The 19209-nt window shown below is 36.7% G+C and overlaps 1 protein-coding gene across 1 annotated transcript in view; it reads right to left on the bottom strand.

Moving 5' to 3' along the window:
- Positions 1 to 459: 459 nt before the first annotated feature.
- Positions 460 to 19209, bottom strand: part of LRP2 (LDL receptor related protein 2) — a 110770-nt gene continuing 92020 nt past the window's right edge. The window contains exons 64-79 of the mRNA XM_036387093.2: positions 18522 to 18653; positions 17064 to 17195; positions 15291 to 15434; positions 14404 to 14569; positions 12618 to 12746; positions 11732 to 11952; positions 11124 to 11300; positions 10488 to 10607; positions 8536 to 8626; positions 7900 to 7967; positions 7620 to 7740; positions 5177 to 5306; positions 3141 to 3260; positions 2938 to 3045; positions 2441 to 2512; positions 460 to 1963 (exon numbers count right to left, since the gene is read on the bottom strand). Coding sequence (XP_036242986.1) covers positions 1802 to 1963; positions 2441 to 2512; positions 2938 to 3045; positions 3141 to 3260; positions 5177 to 5306; positions 7620 to 7740; positions 7900 to 7967; positions 8536 to 8626; positions 10488 to 10607; positions 11124 to 11300; positions 11732 to 11952; positions 12618 to 12746; positions 14404 to 14569; positions 15291 to 15434; positions 17064 to 17195; positions 18522 to 18653 — 2093 coding nt within the window. The 3' untranslated portion in view covers positions 460 to 1801. The remainder of the gene's footprint in view (positions 1964 to 2440; positions 2513 to 2937; positions 3046 to 3140; positions 3261 to 5176; positions 5307 to 7619; positions 7741 to 7899; positions 7968 to 8535; positions 8627 to 10487; positions 10608 to 11123; positions 11301 to 11731; positions 11953 to 12617; positions 12747 to 14403; positions 14570 to 15290; positions 15435 to 17063; positions 17196 to 18521; positions 18654 to 19209) is intronic.

Raw genomic sequence — 19209 nt, 5'->3', positions numbered from 1 at the left:
AAATCCTTACAGATGTGTCTGTTGGGTTGCAAACTCTAAGAAATTTTCTACATTAATGCACTGCAGAAAAAAACTCTTTTAAAAACACATAATGTGCTTAAAGAAAAAAAAAATCAAAGCATCAGATTCTGACATCAGATATGAAAGGTAATTGAAATAAGGTTTTAATCACTTATGTCCATACTACCTTGATTGTCAGTCTCTCAATAGTTAGTGTTTCCTGCTTCAAGGGCCAGTTTATTGAATGTCTGTAACAGGGCAGCTTTCACACTTACAGAGATACAGTGTCAGTATCAAGACATCATCTTACAGGAAGAACTTTAGACAGTTGTGTAAAGCAGTAAGCACTATTCTTATTTGATTTTATCTAAGGCATTGTTGTTTTCATCTCAGAGTGCATGGAAGTCTCCACAACTGAAAAAAGTACATAGAGCCTTGACACAAATTATGAAATAGGAATGTGATAAAATAATATGTTTATTAGACTTATTCAGCAGCATCATTTTACAGTTGTCTTTTCTAATTAAAGTATGTTACAATGTAATTACAAGCATTCTAATTAGAAATAGTATATATTTTGAGAATTTAGATGTAAAACAATTAAGTAGCAAAAGTCTCAATCATTATAAATTCAGGAATCTTTGTATGAGTAGCTAGCCAGGAATACTGAAGAACATGGTCCTGTAATCAGAGTTTTCTCAAATGGTTCATGTTGTGGAAGCTATCTTGGCTAATTATTAGAAGAGCTAAAAAGATCAATAGTATATTCTGATGGAAGGTTAGAGGAACAACCAGATAACTACAAAGACTGCATTAGTAGAAATTGTTTCCCTTTCTATTAATATCCACCTCAGGAAATAAATAGTCAATAAAATGAAATTTTCACATTTAAAAAAAACCTGAAGGAATTCTGAAATGAACCAATATCTTTCACATTTTGCTGTTTGGAAATAAGCTGCTACAGAAACCTAGCTACGTCATAGTACAAACTGGTTCCAGAGACTCCAGCCGAGAACAGAGGTATTCCACTGATGAGCCAGAGAGAAGCTCATTAAGTAGTTGTGGCACTAAAATCTAAATATATCCAGTATTCATAGGAACACTATTAATGGAATTGTGTTAATTGGAGCCTAGAAGAAAAGTATATGTCTTATAGATTGAAAGGAAATTATGTCAGGCAATTAAAATATTGTAAGAACAACATTTTGCACAGGTAACTATTCAGCATAATAGTGCTACATTGACTCTTTCATCTTTTGTTTAACACAAGAGGAAGAGATACCCATTTTTATATACAGTACTATATAAAATAGATGGCAAAGATGCCCAGAGCACCAGTAGAATTTTTTAAAGGTGCTGTTATTAAAGGTACATTCTAAAGAAAGACCCTGTAACTCAGTAATGTTCCTTTATTTGCCTTGTTTGGTTCTCTTTTTTTTAGTTTTAAGCATTTATATAATTAATTTAACCCTAAATATATGACTGATTCCATACAAATTTCTACTACATCACTGAACGAGATAATCTCAGAAAAATTTACAAATGTACAATATATTTATAACATTACTTTCAGACAGTTTCAGTGCAAAGATATACATATAGTACATCACGATAATCGTTCATAAAAATAGAAATTGGCATTTGTCAAAAAAACAAGGCATAGTTTCAACATACATCTCCAGCCACTGGCTAAGAGATGTATATATTTTTATAAAGCATTTGAATGTGAACCTTACTCTTCTGTTTATAAAAAATATATGTGCAAATGGATGTGTCTAATTTCCCTAAATGAGTTACCTAGTTACACCACAGAGTCCTCTTTAACAAGGTTGGCGGTGTCTTTAAATGTATCCTCTGTTGCTGTGTAAGCTAGTGGTTGGTCTCTCTTCAGAATAATCTTGGGAGGCAGTGAAGGAGAATGGGTAGGGACATTTTCTGTGTCCTGTTGCTGCTCCTTTTCCATCTGGAACAATAATAATAAAATAAAACCTTACATTCTAATGCACCATACATCCAATTAGCTTTCAGAAATAAAGTAAATAAATAAATATTCAGTAAATAAATATTCCTCAAGTTAAATGTCATTATATAAATTATTTCTGCAAAACACCACCTGTAACAAAATGAAATGCTAATTTCACCTTAGATAGTACAGCTGAGTAAAAACAATACTAGAAATTTATACTCCATACACTGAAACTTCTACTCTAATGCTTAATGTCAGGAGCAGCTGTGCCACCTGAGCCGAGCCTGCTCAACACCTCATTGAGCATGACATTTAGTAACCTCTGACAACCACTTCATTCCCTAACCTGGACTGGAATTTCTGTGCTGTTCCACATAGCAGCAGAATCTACCAATAATCTTTATCCTATGAAAGCAAGAACAAAGTCCATCAGTACATTGGCTGAAAAATAGAATTATATAATATAAACAATACCTCTGCATATATTGGGTTTTCAAAATTAGTGTTTTGTTTCTTTTTTCTCTTGAAGAAACTCCACTTTGATTCCTGAAACACAAAAATTATTAGAACTTCACATATTTTTCTCAAAGCTTCTCTGGAAACTGCCATTACAGTGTTGGATTTCACTTGCATTGACTGCTACCCCAGTGACTTCAGATGGATGTTCTTACATCACTAGGTTGTATAAGCATGGAACAAAAATTTCTTTTTTTGCTAGATTACCAAGTTATTTCACCTAAAGAAGTATTCACAAAAGACTAGCCAAAAAAAATTACTAAATTACTTCATGAAATCTTATATACCAGACAAGTATATCAAAAAGGAAAAAACTATCTTGAAAACAACACAAGGGCAATTATTTGAGGGATATGAAACTACATTAAGTTGACTGCATCTTCCCTAGAAATTCAATTTTTCTGATATGGAGCAGAACATAAACAAGGCAGCCTTAGAGCATTTTTATTTCCTACCGGAGGTGTATCTGTACTCTGAGGGGTTTCCTTCGGGCTAGTAGATATCACAGAGGAATACACAGGGTTTTCAAAATTTTCATTTTCCCCACTACCAGCTGCTGCTACCTGTAGGAGAAGGAAGAAAATCAACATTCTTCAAAGAAGAAGAGGTGGTCATAAGGGAAAATGAAAGGTGAAAGTCAAGCCAAAATTTATCTTACAAGTGTTGGCCGAATGACTGTAACTGCACCAGCTGTGCTGGCTCCACCATCTCTGGTTGTATACATTGGATTTTCAAACGTGATTGGTTGTTTCCCCGACTCCACTGCAAAGTTTTCATTCTATGGAGGAAAAAACCCAACAACTGCAGTGGAATAAACACCTCCATACTCCTAGGAATTAATGTGTAGTCAAACTCTTCATCTTGGGGAACAACACATGGTTACTTTCATGTAGGCTTAGACAAAACCTTTATCTGTTAAAATCACAACATCAATTTACTTTTACTCTCTGACTTGGCAGCCTGGACTACTGATTGTTCCAGTATTACCCCATTTCTTAGCTGGACAACCCCCCCCACATTTCAGTACTTGACTCAAAGTATTTTATGATAAGGAAAGATGACTTTCACAAATCATACCTTCAACAGGGAAGAGACATCAAAGGAGGAATAATATCCAAATAAATATTTTAATTTAGACTTCAAAATGACATATGAATTAATAAGCAGTAACTGATATATAAGAGAAGGGGATTCATTAATTTTGTCCCAGCAAGGAGATTGCTGTATTTTTTGAGACAAAGCAGTGTGTCCCCTCAGTTACGTGAGATGAGTTACAACAGGTAAGAGGATAATGAAAACAAAACCCCACCCAGACGCACTTGTCCTGCTCTTTGACACAGCCTCATGACAGAACCAGCAAGGAATAGCACAGGAATAGTACAGTACCTAGTCCCTTAAACCTGCCTCATTTTCACAAACACTGCTTCATGCCCAATGGATTAATCTTTTTGCTACCAGAATATGGCTTTTTATAACACAGTAAACTCTTGTCAGCTTCCTCAAACTAGACTGACTAAGAATAGCCCCATGGAAAAATATCCAACACCTACTCAGGCATATATGATTTTACAATTTTAGGAGGCATATCCCACAGTTCTTCACTACTGTACACCAAACCCTTTGAATTCTTTTCCAGTGAACACAACAATTTTTTTGTTTATATTCTGATTACTAGGGAGAACTAACGCCACACAAGTAGAGATAGTCTTGATACAGACCTGTTATTGGCAATGTATAAACTGCATTGTTTGAGCTTCAGGATGTCAGTATGAGGCCAGAAAATGCCAAGCATGGCAAGTCCTTTGTGCATGAAGAAGTTTTGGGGTAACATACAAGCCTAAAGCTATTTTTCCAGTATTTACCAAAATGCTTATATGGATGTTTTGTTACACAAGCTGCGTAATTTTAACAATTACTGTGTTTTTTCATCTAGGCAAAGGTCATACTAGGAGCTTATCTTCTTTAGCTGTTTCATTTCATATCTATTCACCATCAGTTTAGGGAGTTCCCACCTTATACGTGGCAGCAAGCGCTTACTATTTAAACATATCCATGATCTGTTTCCTACAAGCAAAAGTCATTTGTACACTGTACTTGTGGTAAATGGGAATAATACAGGGATCTGCTATTTCTCAGATGTGCATAACAAAACGTGCATTAAGTAGAGTTACACTTTATGATGTCGCCATAACTGTTAAATGTGATTTGTTTAAACTTCATAAACTAAGAAATTTTCAAATCTATACTGTATTGCACAAAATAGAGAATCCTGTGGTTAGGAGTGAGTTTTACCTCTGAATGCTCTAACATACTATCTGGTTTTGAAAACTACACATTTTAAACTGTTCTATGGAACACAGAGATCCTAAAGAATTCCCTGTTACAATGCTTTCATTTGTCTAGTCATTCCCTTTATATCCCATGAACGTACTGAAAGACAAAAGAGAGTAATTGACCTAATTTCTGCTATATAAATCTTAACAAAATGCACATTATTTTAAAGAACATCCTATATTTTTCCTTGCTTTCAAATTATGAAAAGCTATTTCAGGAAACTATCAATCATTGTTCACTTCTTTTCTAGAACACATTTATCATCCCACTATCATTTTATAGATAAAAGGCTCCCTTCTATAAGCTACTAATTACATTAAAAGAACACAATTAAAAAATTATTTGAGAACTAAACCTTACCATTTGCATTGCTCTGTCTATAGCAGAATCTCCCCCAAAGCCAGAGACTCCTATGTCCATGGTCACATCTGCTCCCGACCGGAAAGTTACCCCATTGCCATTTTCATTAGATTTTACAAGACTGCTCAAACTATAAAAAACCCAAACAGACAAAACAAACAGACAAAAATAAAAAGAAAGGAGAAGATATTACACAGAAAGAGAGTTTATAATACAATTTTTTTCAGTTGCATTTCTAAGCATAATTGTCACTTTGAATTTTGGCAAGCTAGCATCAGAAGTTGTATTTCTTTATTAGTTTAATGAGTTTTTCAACCTAAGTTAGCCCCCTCAGAATCATCTCAAATACCTTTGTGTGCTCATGTAGACATCAAATGATGTCAATGAAATAAAATTTCACAAAATTTACCTACATTTTGAATACACTTAATGTTGATTTAAAGACAAATGCATGGATCCACTCAATTACTCAAATTCATTGAAACTGGTTTTTAAAACACACATCTGAAATTTGACAAAATAAATCCGCCAACACCTATACTGAAGATTTATGCATGCAAATAATGAAGATACCTACAATACACTGTTTTCATACTAGTGAATGTTCAGTCTGTGTATAGATTTATGACAACCACAAGTGCACTCTAGATATTTATGAATAATAAAATAAAATGAATAATAAAAATGGAAATGGTCTGAAAGCACACTGTTGCGCTAAAAAATAATAGGAGAAGGGAAAGATAAAAAGATAAAAAATAAAAGTAACCAAATACAGGACATTCCCACACAGAAATCCGAGTATGTAACAGCCCAGAGGCATCTAACTACAAATCTGCTCCATAGCTAACCTTTGGTTTCATTTTGTCAAATTTGCCTAACTTGAAGGAAGGCAGAAGTGCTGGAATTGTATGTCCAGTTGTATGTCCTCACTGGATCTGGCTCATGGTAGACTTCTTTCCTACAGCTGGTGCTGTAGGAAACGTCACCAGTCGGCCCTGTAAGCATCAGCTGATTCAATTTTTAAATGGTAGCTCTTAGCTACAAATCCTGTACATGGACAGGTCTCATACCACAGGCAAGAGTAAGCTGTAGCTGAGTTAAGTCTGCTGTAAAGGTATGAGTTCTGAGTTTAAAGAGGGATTGAGCAATGGCAGCACTAAGACATATGGCAGAAATAAATAAACTCATGAAAAGGTTGGATTAGAATCACAGATTCACAGAATGGCTAGGGCTGGAGGGGACCTTAAATATCATCTATTTTCAACTTCCCTGCCATTGGCAGGGACCCCTTCCACTAAAACAGGTTGCTCAGAGCTCCTTCCAACCCAGCCTTGAGCAAATGCCAGAGATGAGGCATCCACAACTTCTCTGGGAAATCTGTTCTAGTGCCTCACCACTATCACAAAGAATTAATTCTTAATACCTAATTTAAACTTACTCTCTCAGTTTGAATCCATTCCCTCCTTGTCCTTTCACTACGCACCCTTGTAAAAAGTCTCTCCCCATTTTCTTTCATCTACTAGAAAATCATCCTCAGGTCACTCCTAAACCTTCTCTTTTCCAGGCTGAACAAACCAAGTTCTCTCAGACTTTCTATGTAGGAGCGTTGCTCCATCCCTCTAATTATCTTGGTGGTGTTCATCTGGGCTCACTCAGTGACACTAGTTTAGTGTTATCCTCCTGTGAGGAAGCAGTTTTAGCTTCATCCACATTACTGACTACAGTGATTTAATTACTACAGTGATTTAAGAGCTATAAATTGGGAAATTGGTGCAAGGACTAGGAAATGTGCTTTTATGCATTTTAAAACACATAATTAGCTGAAAGCTAAAAAAATTCAAAGCATCATATTCTGACATCTTTTCTAAAACAAATTAATTTTAAATAATTAAAAATATATTTCCTTCATCTTCCTTTGATTTAAAACATCAAATATTTTTGATGTCATTTCACAAAGCTGGTTTTCACTCAACAGTTTGACTGTCAGCAGCATAGGCATTGTCTCAGGCATTGGAAACAAAAGTTTACTACACACGTGCCATATTTTTAAGCAAATGAATACAGACTTTCACTTAGTAAAAGATCTCTTCAATTCATCTCAGGTCAAAGTTTTATAAAAAATGAAAACATTTCACTGTGGTCTTTTTTATCTTTTTGAACTGAATATGCAGCTTCAGATCTGGTAAATGGTCTTCTATATTGCCCATTATTTAAAAGCTAATTTAGAATGTCAAAGAGCTTTACAGTCATCCTTTGTTATACAATAATGATCAGCTATGGTATTGCCTGGAATGAAAAATTCACTGGAGATACTGCAACACTGCACTTCCCATATTCCACCAGAAAGGGCACATGGCAAAAATTGATTTTTCAGAAATATTTAGAAACAAATCTACATTTCCAGTTCACAGACATTCCTGCTCTGAAAGTCTTCAAAACATACCTTGGTAGTTTGGGAAGCGCGGGTAAAAGGGAGCCTGTCCGTCTGTAGTTGAAAAAGCCTCCGACTGCTAACACTCCAATGATGATGATCAGTATGACTGTCAGCAACACTGCTACTGCTGCTGCCAAAGACAGGAGAATGAGAAAACATTCAAGCAAGCATAGTTCAGTGCAAAACAAGAACCCAGAGAATTAAAAGCCTGACCCTGAACAGGTATCATGGTGAGGTATTACAAATTCTTTAGCTCAAATGTCAAGTGCAATATATTCTTGAAGCTTACTTGTTCCAGGAGGGACTCCTTTTGACAATCCTATTTCACAATAATTCCCAGTGTATCCATAAGAACATCTGTAAATGTAAGAAGGACAGCTGACTGAACGGCTTTTATTAAGTTTGGGATCTCAGCTTTATGATTATATTCTGAAATGTTTATCTACGACCCAAAAATTTTAACTCCATGCTCAGTAATTATATATTGCACTGACTGTATGTAAATGTAGTATGTCTCCTATATTCAGAGAACTAAAAGTGAAAATTAAAAGTGCTGAGTCAGAGGTCTGGTTTCAGTGGAGCATTGGTGGCACCTGCTGGCTGCTCCAAGCTACATTTATTGAGAGTCACTTTTCCATTGTTGTAATTTTGGGGTAAAGCATTTTAGAATTTTCAGAGGTTTGCCTCTTTGGGTTTTTGGTTTTGGGGTTTGTTTGGGTGTTTTCTTCCCCAAACTGATACTTTTACATTACTTATTTGTTGATATTTTTATGCATGTGTTTTTCCATAGTTGTTTTAAAAATGCTACTGCAGATGTATGACATCTTCTGAAGTGTTTCCAACAGATTTCAAAGAGTCTTATTGTTTCATGAGACTAAACCAGCACAGTCTGAGCCAGGACTACCCTAACAACATACAGACTTACTTGCATTTGGGAAGACTGCTTTCATCTATATAGCACGTTCCGCCATTCATGCACCTGCAAGCTGGTGGCATTGTGGGAGGGGATTCAATAGCTGCAAAATTCAGAAGCCACATATGCATTACCAAGACATCCTTAACAAACTAAATAATATCAAAAATGCATTTTCTTTGTCTCTATAGATCTTGCATGTGCAAACTCACAGGCTGCTTTTCAGAATTTTTGATTTTGATAGTACATGTGCTTGTTGCTCTTGTGTCTATTTTTTCTGCCAAATCAGCTTAAATTAATTGAAGCAAAACCTCTTCTCAGAACATAGCAACTTAACAGAGTGTAGGCATAGCCAGCTCAAGCGCTATGTGTCTGCTCACTTTCTTTTTTCATGCAATACAGCCCAACACCACCCTTCAAACCTCTCCATTCAGAAAGCAGCAATGCTTTCTCTCTTTTACACTCTTCCATTCTACCAGCAGGAAGTTGTACAGAGAAGGCCAAACTGGAATGCAATTACTTTATGAAGAAAAGCAATGGATGGAAATACACATAGAGGAAGAGCATTATTCTAATGATGAATCAAGTGGGGAAAAAATCATACTAGTCTTCAGTAAGAGCTCTGGATATACTGTCAGAAAAGTGTACTTAACATAGAAAAAGCCCTGGATCTGAGCCATTATTACAGGCTATAGAGCAAGGATGGACATAAATCACAAAATTGTTATCAGCCAGAGGAAGGGTGTTGCTACAATGTTTCTTACAGGTAAAACACCCTTCAAGTAAATGAGGTACAAAAAACAGGAAAGGCAGAGGTTTTACAGGCTGTATCTCAGTAGCTGCAATAGGACCAAATAAACTAAATACATGTACAAAAGCTATGTTTGGTCACTGCACAGCTAGTTTTCTAATTCCCAAACATTTTATATAAAGCAGCGTGAGTAAAGAATATCAAATTCAGTGTCTCCAGAGCAACACGCAGCAATTAGCAAATGTAATCAACACAGTTATTGATCCCTAATTTAAATGCATATTGCATATATTCATTCACTATTACATATTACTATAACCTCTTTCTGCAGCTCACATCACATGGCAATAGAAAATATCACTACTAATTATTAAGAAAATTTAATTTAGAGGTAAGGCAGTGTCAAAGTGATAACATTTTCTCTTTCAGTGCAATAAGAATATAATTCAGAGAAAATTAACCATAGGAAAGATGCCAGACATAATGCTACAAATCATTAAAGATCCATTCCAAGGACAAGTAGAAGGACATCTGGCTACCACCTCCACCACTCTAAGCTAAGAATGCAGACTCTCAGCTAGAGAGAAATAGAAATTCTGCAGTGGTATTTTCACTGTTCTCAGTAAAGGCTGAGAAATTCTATTTGATTTGTGCTCCTGGAAGCACTGTGAGGGTTTTGCTGCAATGCAACAAATGCATTGCAAGCATGAAATTCTAGTGCCTAAAAGACTCTCCAGAGTACAATTATCCAGAAGTTATCTCTGTCCACACTCTTGAGTTCTGTAAACTTTAGGCTTCTATGATACTGATTAAGAGCTTCCACAGAATTGTAAACAAAATTGTTAACAATAATTTGTCAGAAATTCTTAGTTCTGAAATCAAGACATTCTTTAAAAAATACTTTGAAATTTCAAAAATATTTTGGAATTTCAAAACAAAAATCAGAAAGTGTGACCAGTTTTGTAGCTGGGTCTGGTCTGGATGGATTGACAGGCCTATATCCATTTTACAAATGACACGCAAAGACATTAAAGAAAATGTACAAGATGACCACAAATCAGTGATGACTGAGAATAAAAGCCAGATATTCTGATTTACCAATATCTATTACATCAGTTAGCATATCTCTCCATACTTCTAATTCAGTAATGTATTTGTATTCCTAAAGAAAAGTTTCTGTTGCTTTCATTTCCAGTTTGACAAATTATTCTACCTGCATCACATTCCGTGCTGCTGCCTTCTAGAAACCGAGTCCCTTGAGGACATGAGCAGGTGTATCCTCCTGGTCTCAGCAAACAGAGGTGGCTGCAGACATCTTTACAAGGATTAGGCACTGAAAAAGTGATAAAGTGATAAAGATTTGAAGAAGCAATGTAGCATATTGGTAAAGGTAAAGAAGGGCAATTCCATAGTCAGTTGTGTCAACACACCACATTTATACTAAAACCTTCTCTCTGCCTTTTCTTACACCCTTACATTCTTAAGAGAGAGACAATGGCTGCTGAGAGCCCATATAGCACCAGGAACAAACTACTCCAAGTATTAATGATCTGCACTTTGCCAGGATAAATATATATTACGACTGTCCTTGTGAGGGAGGGGGAAAAGAGAAATGACATGGTCATATTTTAGAGACTCGAAAGACCAGTGTGTGGTGTTCCACTATTGATTTCATTTTGGGTGTGCAGAAAATACTTGTCAGCCTCTATTTAATTTTTAGGTTTTCAGAAACTAATATTATCATTTACCAATAGACACATTATCAAAAGTTTCCTAAGCTCTTTGCAGACATCGATACCAACTTCAATTTCACAGCAGGAAATGGCTCACTAGGATCCTGATTACCCACCTGACTGATTGTATCTGTGCTGGTGATAGATGCGCACTTGGGTAAGCCACGGATTTACGGTCAGAACTTTCACTTTTTCTCCATTTCCAAATTTATCCTTCTTCCAGACTTCTCCTCGTTCTTTAGCTATCCAGTATAAATGCCCTTCAAAGACATCAAGGCTGTATGGACTGCCTACTTCTCAAAGGAACCAAATAACAGACTGTTAGCAAGCAAATCTTCAGTGGAACAGACAAAACTGCTGTTCTTCAGCTTAAATACATGATTTACTGCTTTCATTTTAAGACACATGCAGTGATATATTTATATCCTCATGTGCCAGACCTCTTCATGTCTCAGTGCCCACACTGATTAATACTGATTAATAGTGTACATGAAAAATAAGAATCTAGTTTTCCACATTACTTCCTATTTGGATCACAAACTCCACTCTGGAAGTCTAGTTACCAGGCATCCCTGAACCTGGTGTGCCATTGATCACTGTATAAAGGAGAAAACACTACCAAGACTTAATGTTTGAAAAGCTCCCAAATGTAGCCCCACTTGTGAAGCCCAAGTGCTTGTTAGCACACATCTTGGTCACTATTAATTGCATAGTACATTCTTACCTCCATGTAGTACAATGGTTCTGTCTGTCCCATCAGGTCTCATGGATTCAATTATATTTTCTTTAGAATCGCTCCAATAGATCCTATCATTGTTCAAATAATCAATAGAAAGACCAGTTGGCCAGCCAAGGTCTTCAGAGACCAGAGTTTGTCTTTGCTGTCCATCCATCCAGGCACATTCAATCTTTGGCTGCCTTCCCCAGTCAGTCCAATACATGAGCCTGAAAGGACAGAATGAGAAATGGATAAGGTTCAGAATTTGGTCACTGTGATTATCCTTTGGAGTTTCATGGAAAAGGTCAGTAATGGAAAAAAAAGCTGTTCAGCAACTTATGTTTTGCAGATGTGATTGGGAAGGTCACAGAGAGTTCACTGAACAATAAATACCAAAAGAACACCCATCAGTCACAACAAAGCTGTAGCATCCATGTCACTTCATGGAGCTATGCTGCTGTAGCCCAACTGAGAGAAGCACATATCACAATATCTCATGATCTACCATTTAATCCAAGTTGCAGCAAGCCCAGCTACTGAATTTACAAGTGCATTTACATTGCTTTTCCCCATGGAGGAGGCTATGACTGTCCTGCTTGGAGCTGGTAAAGAGACAATCCCATCTATTTCCCTGTTTCAGCAGTAACAAAGAATCTGGGTGGGCACATTATAATGTAGAAAAGAGATTTTTATTTGAACCATCTGGTCTTATCACTGACACAGGCATCCATGTTAATCCTAAAATGCTTTCCCATGCACACAAATTTTGCAATGTTAGTAAAAGGAAGTTCCAGAAAACATTCCCTTAGTCTTTCCTGAAAAATTACCACGGTGGGGTTTTTTGGTTTTGAATAGTATTGGAAATAATTCTGGTAAGTCCTGCAATACTCACCCACGTTTTGGATTGACAGCAATAGCTGCTGGTTGATCCAGGTGAGAAAAAATAAGCCATTTTCTATACCGTCCATCTAACTTTGCCACCTCTATGCGATTAGTTCCTGCATCAGTCCAGTAAAGATGTCTGAATTGCATAAAACACAAAACATTCCAAAAGTAAATAGTTTACACTTGGAAGAGGAATAAAAAAAATTAAGACACACTTTATCAAACTTGAAGAAAATTAATATAATGAAGCTGTATTGATTACTGAACTTGTATAGAATATACAGACCCTAAATATAGGTAAGTTTAGCAAATGTGTGTGATCTGTTGGGTCACTTGTTTTTCTCCTGTGAAAAAGTTTCTGCAGCTACCTCTGGTCCCTGTCAAATAATCTTCATTGAAGGACTACTGAAAACTGTCATTGTTACTTTTAAGCAGCAGAAGTGGCTAGTAAGCATCTTTAAAGACTCTGTTTTTCAGAAGATGATGAGGTTCATTACAAATAAAAATTCATTTACCATGTAATTTATGCAGCAGCTCTGGAGATATCCAGCTTATTAGTTCACAGCTCCTCTCTAGACTATTGTCTTCTGACAGAGATACTAATGAATAAATTGTTCCCATATCAGATGAAAATGCTTTTAGTCCTAATAAACAGGGTGCTCAGTCTACTCTTCCTTGAATTTTGTTTATCATCATGCCTTTATAATTTTTAATTTTTTTTGACCTTAGATAATAAAAAGACTCATTATTATGCACTCACTAATCATATGGTGCCTTCTGCTTGAATAAATTATCTCCTAGATGACCTGTAAATGTGAAAACATACTGTAATTTCTATTTGGCAGATAAGCAGCAAGACTAAGTGTTTCAAACCATGTGTAGCATTTTATATAATGTGCAGATAATGAAACGTAGTTTTTTAAAGTACATTTCAACATTGTTCTGAAATCGGTGCAGCACTATATTTGAAGTGCTGAAGTTGCTCACCAAGATGAAGCTGAAGCCTCACCAGGATGCTTGTGATATATTATCCTGGATGCATCAGGTTCTGCTCAACATTAATACCACATGAGCTACAGCTATACCTGTCCACCATGTCCTTTAACAGTTATATTGCAAGATGAAATGACACCATAAACTGAAATCAAACTTCCAAGAGTCAGGCCCAACTTTGTCCCAGCTCTTCTCCAAGGTACTAAACATAAGGAGTGATCTCATGATTTCTATGATTAAGTTTAAAAAATTACCATGTTTTAGGCTAAAAATATCCGAAGTCAGTAAAGAGAGAAAGACCTCTTAAACACAATTACAAAAACTTTACCATTTTCTGAGAAAACACATCTATTCATCAAACTTCAGAGCTCCTTCTGTTTTAGGATTGCTCATACAGCACAGGGTTGGTAAGGAATGAGCAAAGATAAAAGATAAAATTCTATTGTGGGCTGGGGAGCTTTCCTTCCAAAAGCAAAGAAAGCTTGTTCCCTGGAGCGTACCTAAGTCATTGAAGAAGAATCCATCTGATATGGAGGCTTGTGTATTATCATGTTACTGATGCACAACTGATCTGCCAGTTGCACAGAATATGTGATGCAGTCAGCCACATGCACACCTACTAACCTGCTGCCTGGGCAAGGACAGCTTACTACATTGTTCTGACCTACCTTCAGACTAGACATATTCAGAGACAATACATAAGGAATAAAAAAGTGGATTTTGCACAGCGTGATCAAATTCACAAACTGACACATAGAGAGAGAAGGTACAGCATTTTTCTAGCTTTTCAGTGTACTTACCTTCCAACCCAATCAACAGCTAACCCATCAGGATTAACTATGTATTTGAGATTCAAGTCAACTTCCTTTGTTGGATTGTTCCTACTGCTGTCAAACGTGGGGAGATAAGCACGTTTGATGGCTCCAAACTCAGAACCTTGTCCCAGAATGCTGAAGTACACAATACCTTAAAAAAAGATGAAAATGTCTAGTTAATGACGTATTTGTCAAAAATTCTAATTTTTCTGAGGCTCTTATGTGAAATTACCAGCCCCATTTATTTATGAGTAAGGTTGTGTTAGTGTCTAGTCATCCATCATAGGCAAGATACACATCCAAAGTCATCTTGAGCTAGATTATCAAGAAATATATATCACATTTCTCAAGAGCATCTTTACACATGATTTTGAGAGTAATTTAGACTCTCATAAGCCTAAGGAGCAAGTATGGCGCAGGACAGTGGCCCTGTGGAAAGAGCAAAGAAAGGGAACTTGAGGAATAACCAAAAAAATGTTAATACAGGGATCTATTGGCCATTTCTGCTTAGTTTAAGTTCTTGCAAGGTTTGGGAACTTTGGGCTAGGTTTGGGAACTGCAGAGGCAAAAGGAAAAGGAAGGGGTTAATAACAATCTTCTATTGCAGCATAATCCTAAAGAGCCACAATTCTACAGCTAAACTCACACTCAAACGAAACGAAAACCAGATCAAAATCCCGCTAAGCTAAATTAAAGCATTAAAAGAAATCCCAGTGATGATGGAGAATGAGTCGAGGGGAGGAGCACATTCAGTGGAGACCTGGCCAATTGATCTAATTTGATTTTGCTTTCCAGTGTAAATTAAACACCCACGCTGCAGAAATGCATCTTTTTAAACCAACCATTGCATGATTGAGTATTAGCATACTCACTCAGGCCTATTCCTTCAGGGTCCCAGTCATAATCCAGAGCCTGGATGCGCTCCTGGTTATCGATGTAGTCAGAGTACTGTTCTGATGAGATGTTGTACCTTCGAATGCGCACATTATCTGGCAGCAGTAACAATGGAGGATTACCTGGGAAACAATCATGAATTTACTTTCACCTATTTCTCATTTTAGAAAAAACAGATGAAAGTCATTTCTAATTAAACCTAAATGGGATTTTTACAAGTTGCATCTGTACAAGAAGCAGAGGGAATCTAGGGCCCCTTCTAAAGCTTCAGAGCTATCCAAACTTCACAGATTTCCAAAATTCATAAAAATTGAAATCCACTACCACTGAGGGTAGTATTATCCCTTTCACCATAGACCTTGCACAGACATAATTCCTTAAAAATTCTTAAAAGTTCTATTGTTGGCATATCACTGCATCTCAAAAACAGAATGCCACTACACACTACGTGGTTCCACTTTCCCCCTCAAAGTACAGCAAACAATTTTGAAAATACAAATAAATTGCCAGTCCCTTCAGCTTTGACATGTCCAAGTTCTACCTTAAAGTTTGTGAATTTTAATGTCTCCATATTCAGATGAATGTTCTCCTGGCCACAGTTTAATTTTGGGTTAGCCTGATAAAATCCCAGTAACACCCTCATTTATGAAGGCTGTGAGATTGTATGACAAAGCAGGGCAGAGTTCTATTCTACAGAAATAGAATTTAGGCACAACAGATTTAATTTTTACCAGCTACAATTATATTATCTTCTATCACTTAGCCTTCAATACTTTTATGTGTCTAGATGCTTCCTGAACAAAGCCTGTGAAGAAGGGTATCAAAAAACTGGATTTCTGACACAGGCATAAACAGGCAGCCAGGCAGAAACTGAAGTGGAAATGTCCTTTGCATTTCCAGCCTAACAGCAGTAAATACTTGCTGAACTAGGCCCCTGGATGTGTAACCTGGAGACTTCATTTTCTTGTAGAATTTTTCATATTACAAACAATTTTTAGGTTTCACATGTAAGTTTGGTCACAGGCATTCTGTTCTGAAGATTTTACCATTTGACTAGGCACACCATATGTCTGTCACTTAGCTCTTAAAGCTGTTAAAGTGTAACTACTTTTCTAGATACAGTACTGCTTTCGGTTTTTATATAATGCTGCTCCATTGTCACTTTTTTCTCTTTTCTTCACCTCTTTATTTTTATTATTACTGATATATTACTATTATTTTCTGAGTCAACTCTGCCTATTCAAGGACTGCCACACACAGCAGTCCCTGCACTGCAGTATGATAAAAAGCCACTGACTGATCTGAAACATTGGCCAAAGTCCTTCTGTTTGTGTGCACTAGTCCATGAACAATGAATGGCAACCTGTCATCAAACTGCCTTTGATTTATACCAGTTTAATGCAACTTTTTTCTGATGCATTGTTCTGTTGAAAGAATCTAAACTTCAGGAATAGGCAACATTAATTTCCTTCTGATGATAACCAGAGGACAACAGGTTTTTGTTTGCAGAAAATTTCAGGAGAAATGAAGGCAGGCATACAAATCAAGGTATCATTTCTAATGTTTACAGTTGGAAGCAGAGATGAGCACTTTCATTCCTAATTATGGAATAAGTAGAATACACAGATAGTATTGTCTTACAGAATAAGGTTTGGCTTTCATTATCCTCTTCTTATAAAAGAGGGGATTACATTCATTAAGTTGCTATATAGCACTTGCTCTTCATTCAATCTCGCTATCAGTTAACATACCATCAGCTGCACACTGCTTCCCTTGTTGATCACCCACAGACCTGAAGCCATCTGCACAGAAACATTCATAGCTTCCTTTGGAATTCTTGCAGTCCTGGGTGCATGTTCCAAAGATCTCACACTCATTGATATCTAGACACAAGAAGAGAAAAGATTCCTAAAACTTGCTCTCTTTCTTGTTTAGTCTCTAGGAGTCTCAGAGGTGGCCTCGTTGCTCTATACAATTCCCCGAAGCGAGGCTGTAAGTGAGGTGGGGGCTGGACTCTTTTATGCTGCCTGCAGTGAGAGGAGCTGATGAAATGGCCTTAAGATGAGACAGGGGAAATTCAGATTAGATATTACAAAAAAACTTTCACTCTAAGGGTGGTCAAGCATCAGAGTAGGTTGCCCAGGGACATGGAGTCACCATCCCTGGAGGTGTTTCAGATGCATCTTCATCTGGTGCTGGCTGATGGTTTAGTGATTTAGGGGTTACAGTGGTGGTGCTGGGTTGATGGTTGGATTGGATATTTTTAAAGGCCTCTTCCAACCTTGATGATTCTATGCTGGTCATCTTTACTCCATGAAGTGGTAGGTTTGTGCCTTCCCCACATACTCTAAAAGATCAGTGACCTCATAAGTGATCCTTAAAATCAGCATCTATTATCAAACAACTCATCACTCATCTGCTGTTTACCATGTCTTAACTACAGATTGCCAATAGTTACTCCAATCCTGCTTAACAGATTTATTTTCAGAGATGCATTTTTGTGTTAAATCAATAAGGCAAGACAAAAGATGAAGTATGACTAAGATGAGATGCAAGAGCAAAGCTTTCTTGAAATGCTGAAGACAAGACACATAGTCCTCAGAAACTATATCAGCAGGCAGGAAAGGGAGGGGTGGCCTTGGATCATTTTCAATAAAACCACACAAATTGTCCACAGGAGCTGGGAGAAGCAAGCAGAAGGGTTCTCATGAAAACAAACTGAATCACCAACTGGGAAGGTACTATATCACATGACCACAAACCATGGCCTTTGAGTAGACTCCTCACCACATTTTATCTGCATAAAATCCACAGCAAAAATACGACACAACATACCTTTACATCAGGTCTGTTCAAGAACAGAACAGAAGGAGACTATAACCTGCAGTAAGTCTGTTTTCAATAAGGAAAATAAAACAATCACATTTCTATCCCTCAGATTGCAAAAATATGACAAAACCTATATGCTGTAAAACAAAAACATATCTACAGCCAACAAAAGCTTAAAAGAAGTCGTAACTGTGGAGCCAATTTTTTGTTGAATGAAGCATACATGTTAGAAAATATGATTCAGTGGCAGAACTTTTTAGGAAGCATCTGATAAATGTATAAAAATCCTGTTAGAATGTGAAAATGAGTGGTCACATTAGAATGATGAAGTGACAGGTGAACACTTATCAGCAAGCAGCCATTTTTAAGATTAAAAATACCTTCACAGGAGTTGCGATTATTTTCACTGGCCTTGTACCCTGGCCTACAGGAACAGATAAAGCCTCCTTCATTCAGATTGGTACAATTATGTTCACAGATATTTTCTGCACAAGTTCGCTCTGTTCCAGGATCTGAAAGGAAAAAAAAAAAAGAAAATTATACAATTATAACCAAAAAATTAAGTGATAAGGAGAAGGCATAATAATTTTGATCATTATTACAATTAAAAATAGTTTTCAGAGAGATTAAGTTAGTTTCCTTTCCTTTTTTTTTCTAATTAAAATTCGAAGACAATGGTAACCACTGGTTAAGAGAGCTGTCAACGAGTGAAGAGGGTCAGGAAAAGATCCCTAATCATTAAAGCACACCTTCCTTAACAGAAATTACATTCTAAATTACCACCAATCTGCAGCAACTGCAGAATTTAAGAGATTTGAATCTAATGCCTAACTTTGCCAACAGGGCTCATTCTTATCCAATGCTTTCTTATCAGCTGAACAAGAAATACTCTCAATTGATATCAAGTATAACACAGGACCTACATTATTAACATCTGGAAACTAGAGAGAAGATGGCATGTAGTTCATGCCAAACCTAATCTAAAGCCTACTGCAGACAGTACAGGTCATTGCACAGAATGTACTGCCCTTCAAAACATTCCCATAAAGGAAAAGCCAAGTCAGGGAT

This window comes from Molothrus ater, chromosome 7 (assembly GCF_012460135.2).
Source record: "Molothrus ater isolate BHLD 08-10-18 breed brown headed cowbird chromosome 7, BPBGC_Mater_1.1, whole genome shotgun sequence".
NCBI classification, from domain to species: Eukaryota; Metazoa; Chordata; class Aves; order Passeriformes; family Icteridae; genus Molothrus; species Molothrus ater.
The sequence above is the reverse complement of the archived record's forward strand: the minus strand, read 5'-3'. Positions and strand labels throughout refer to the sequence as shown.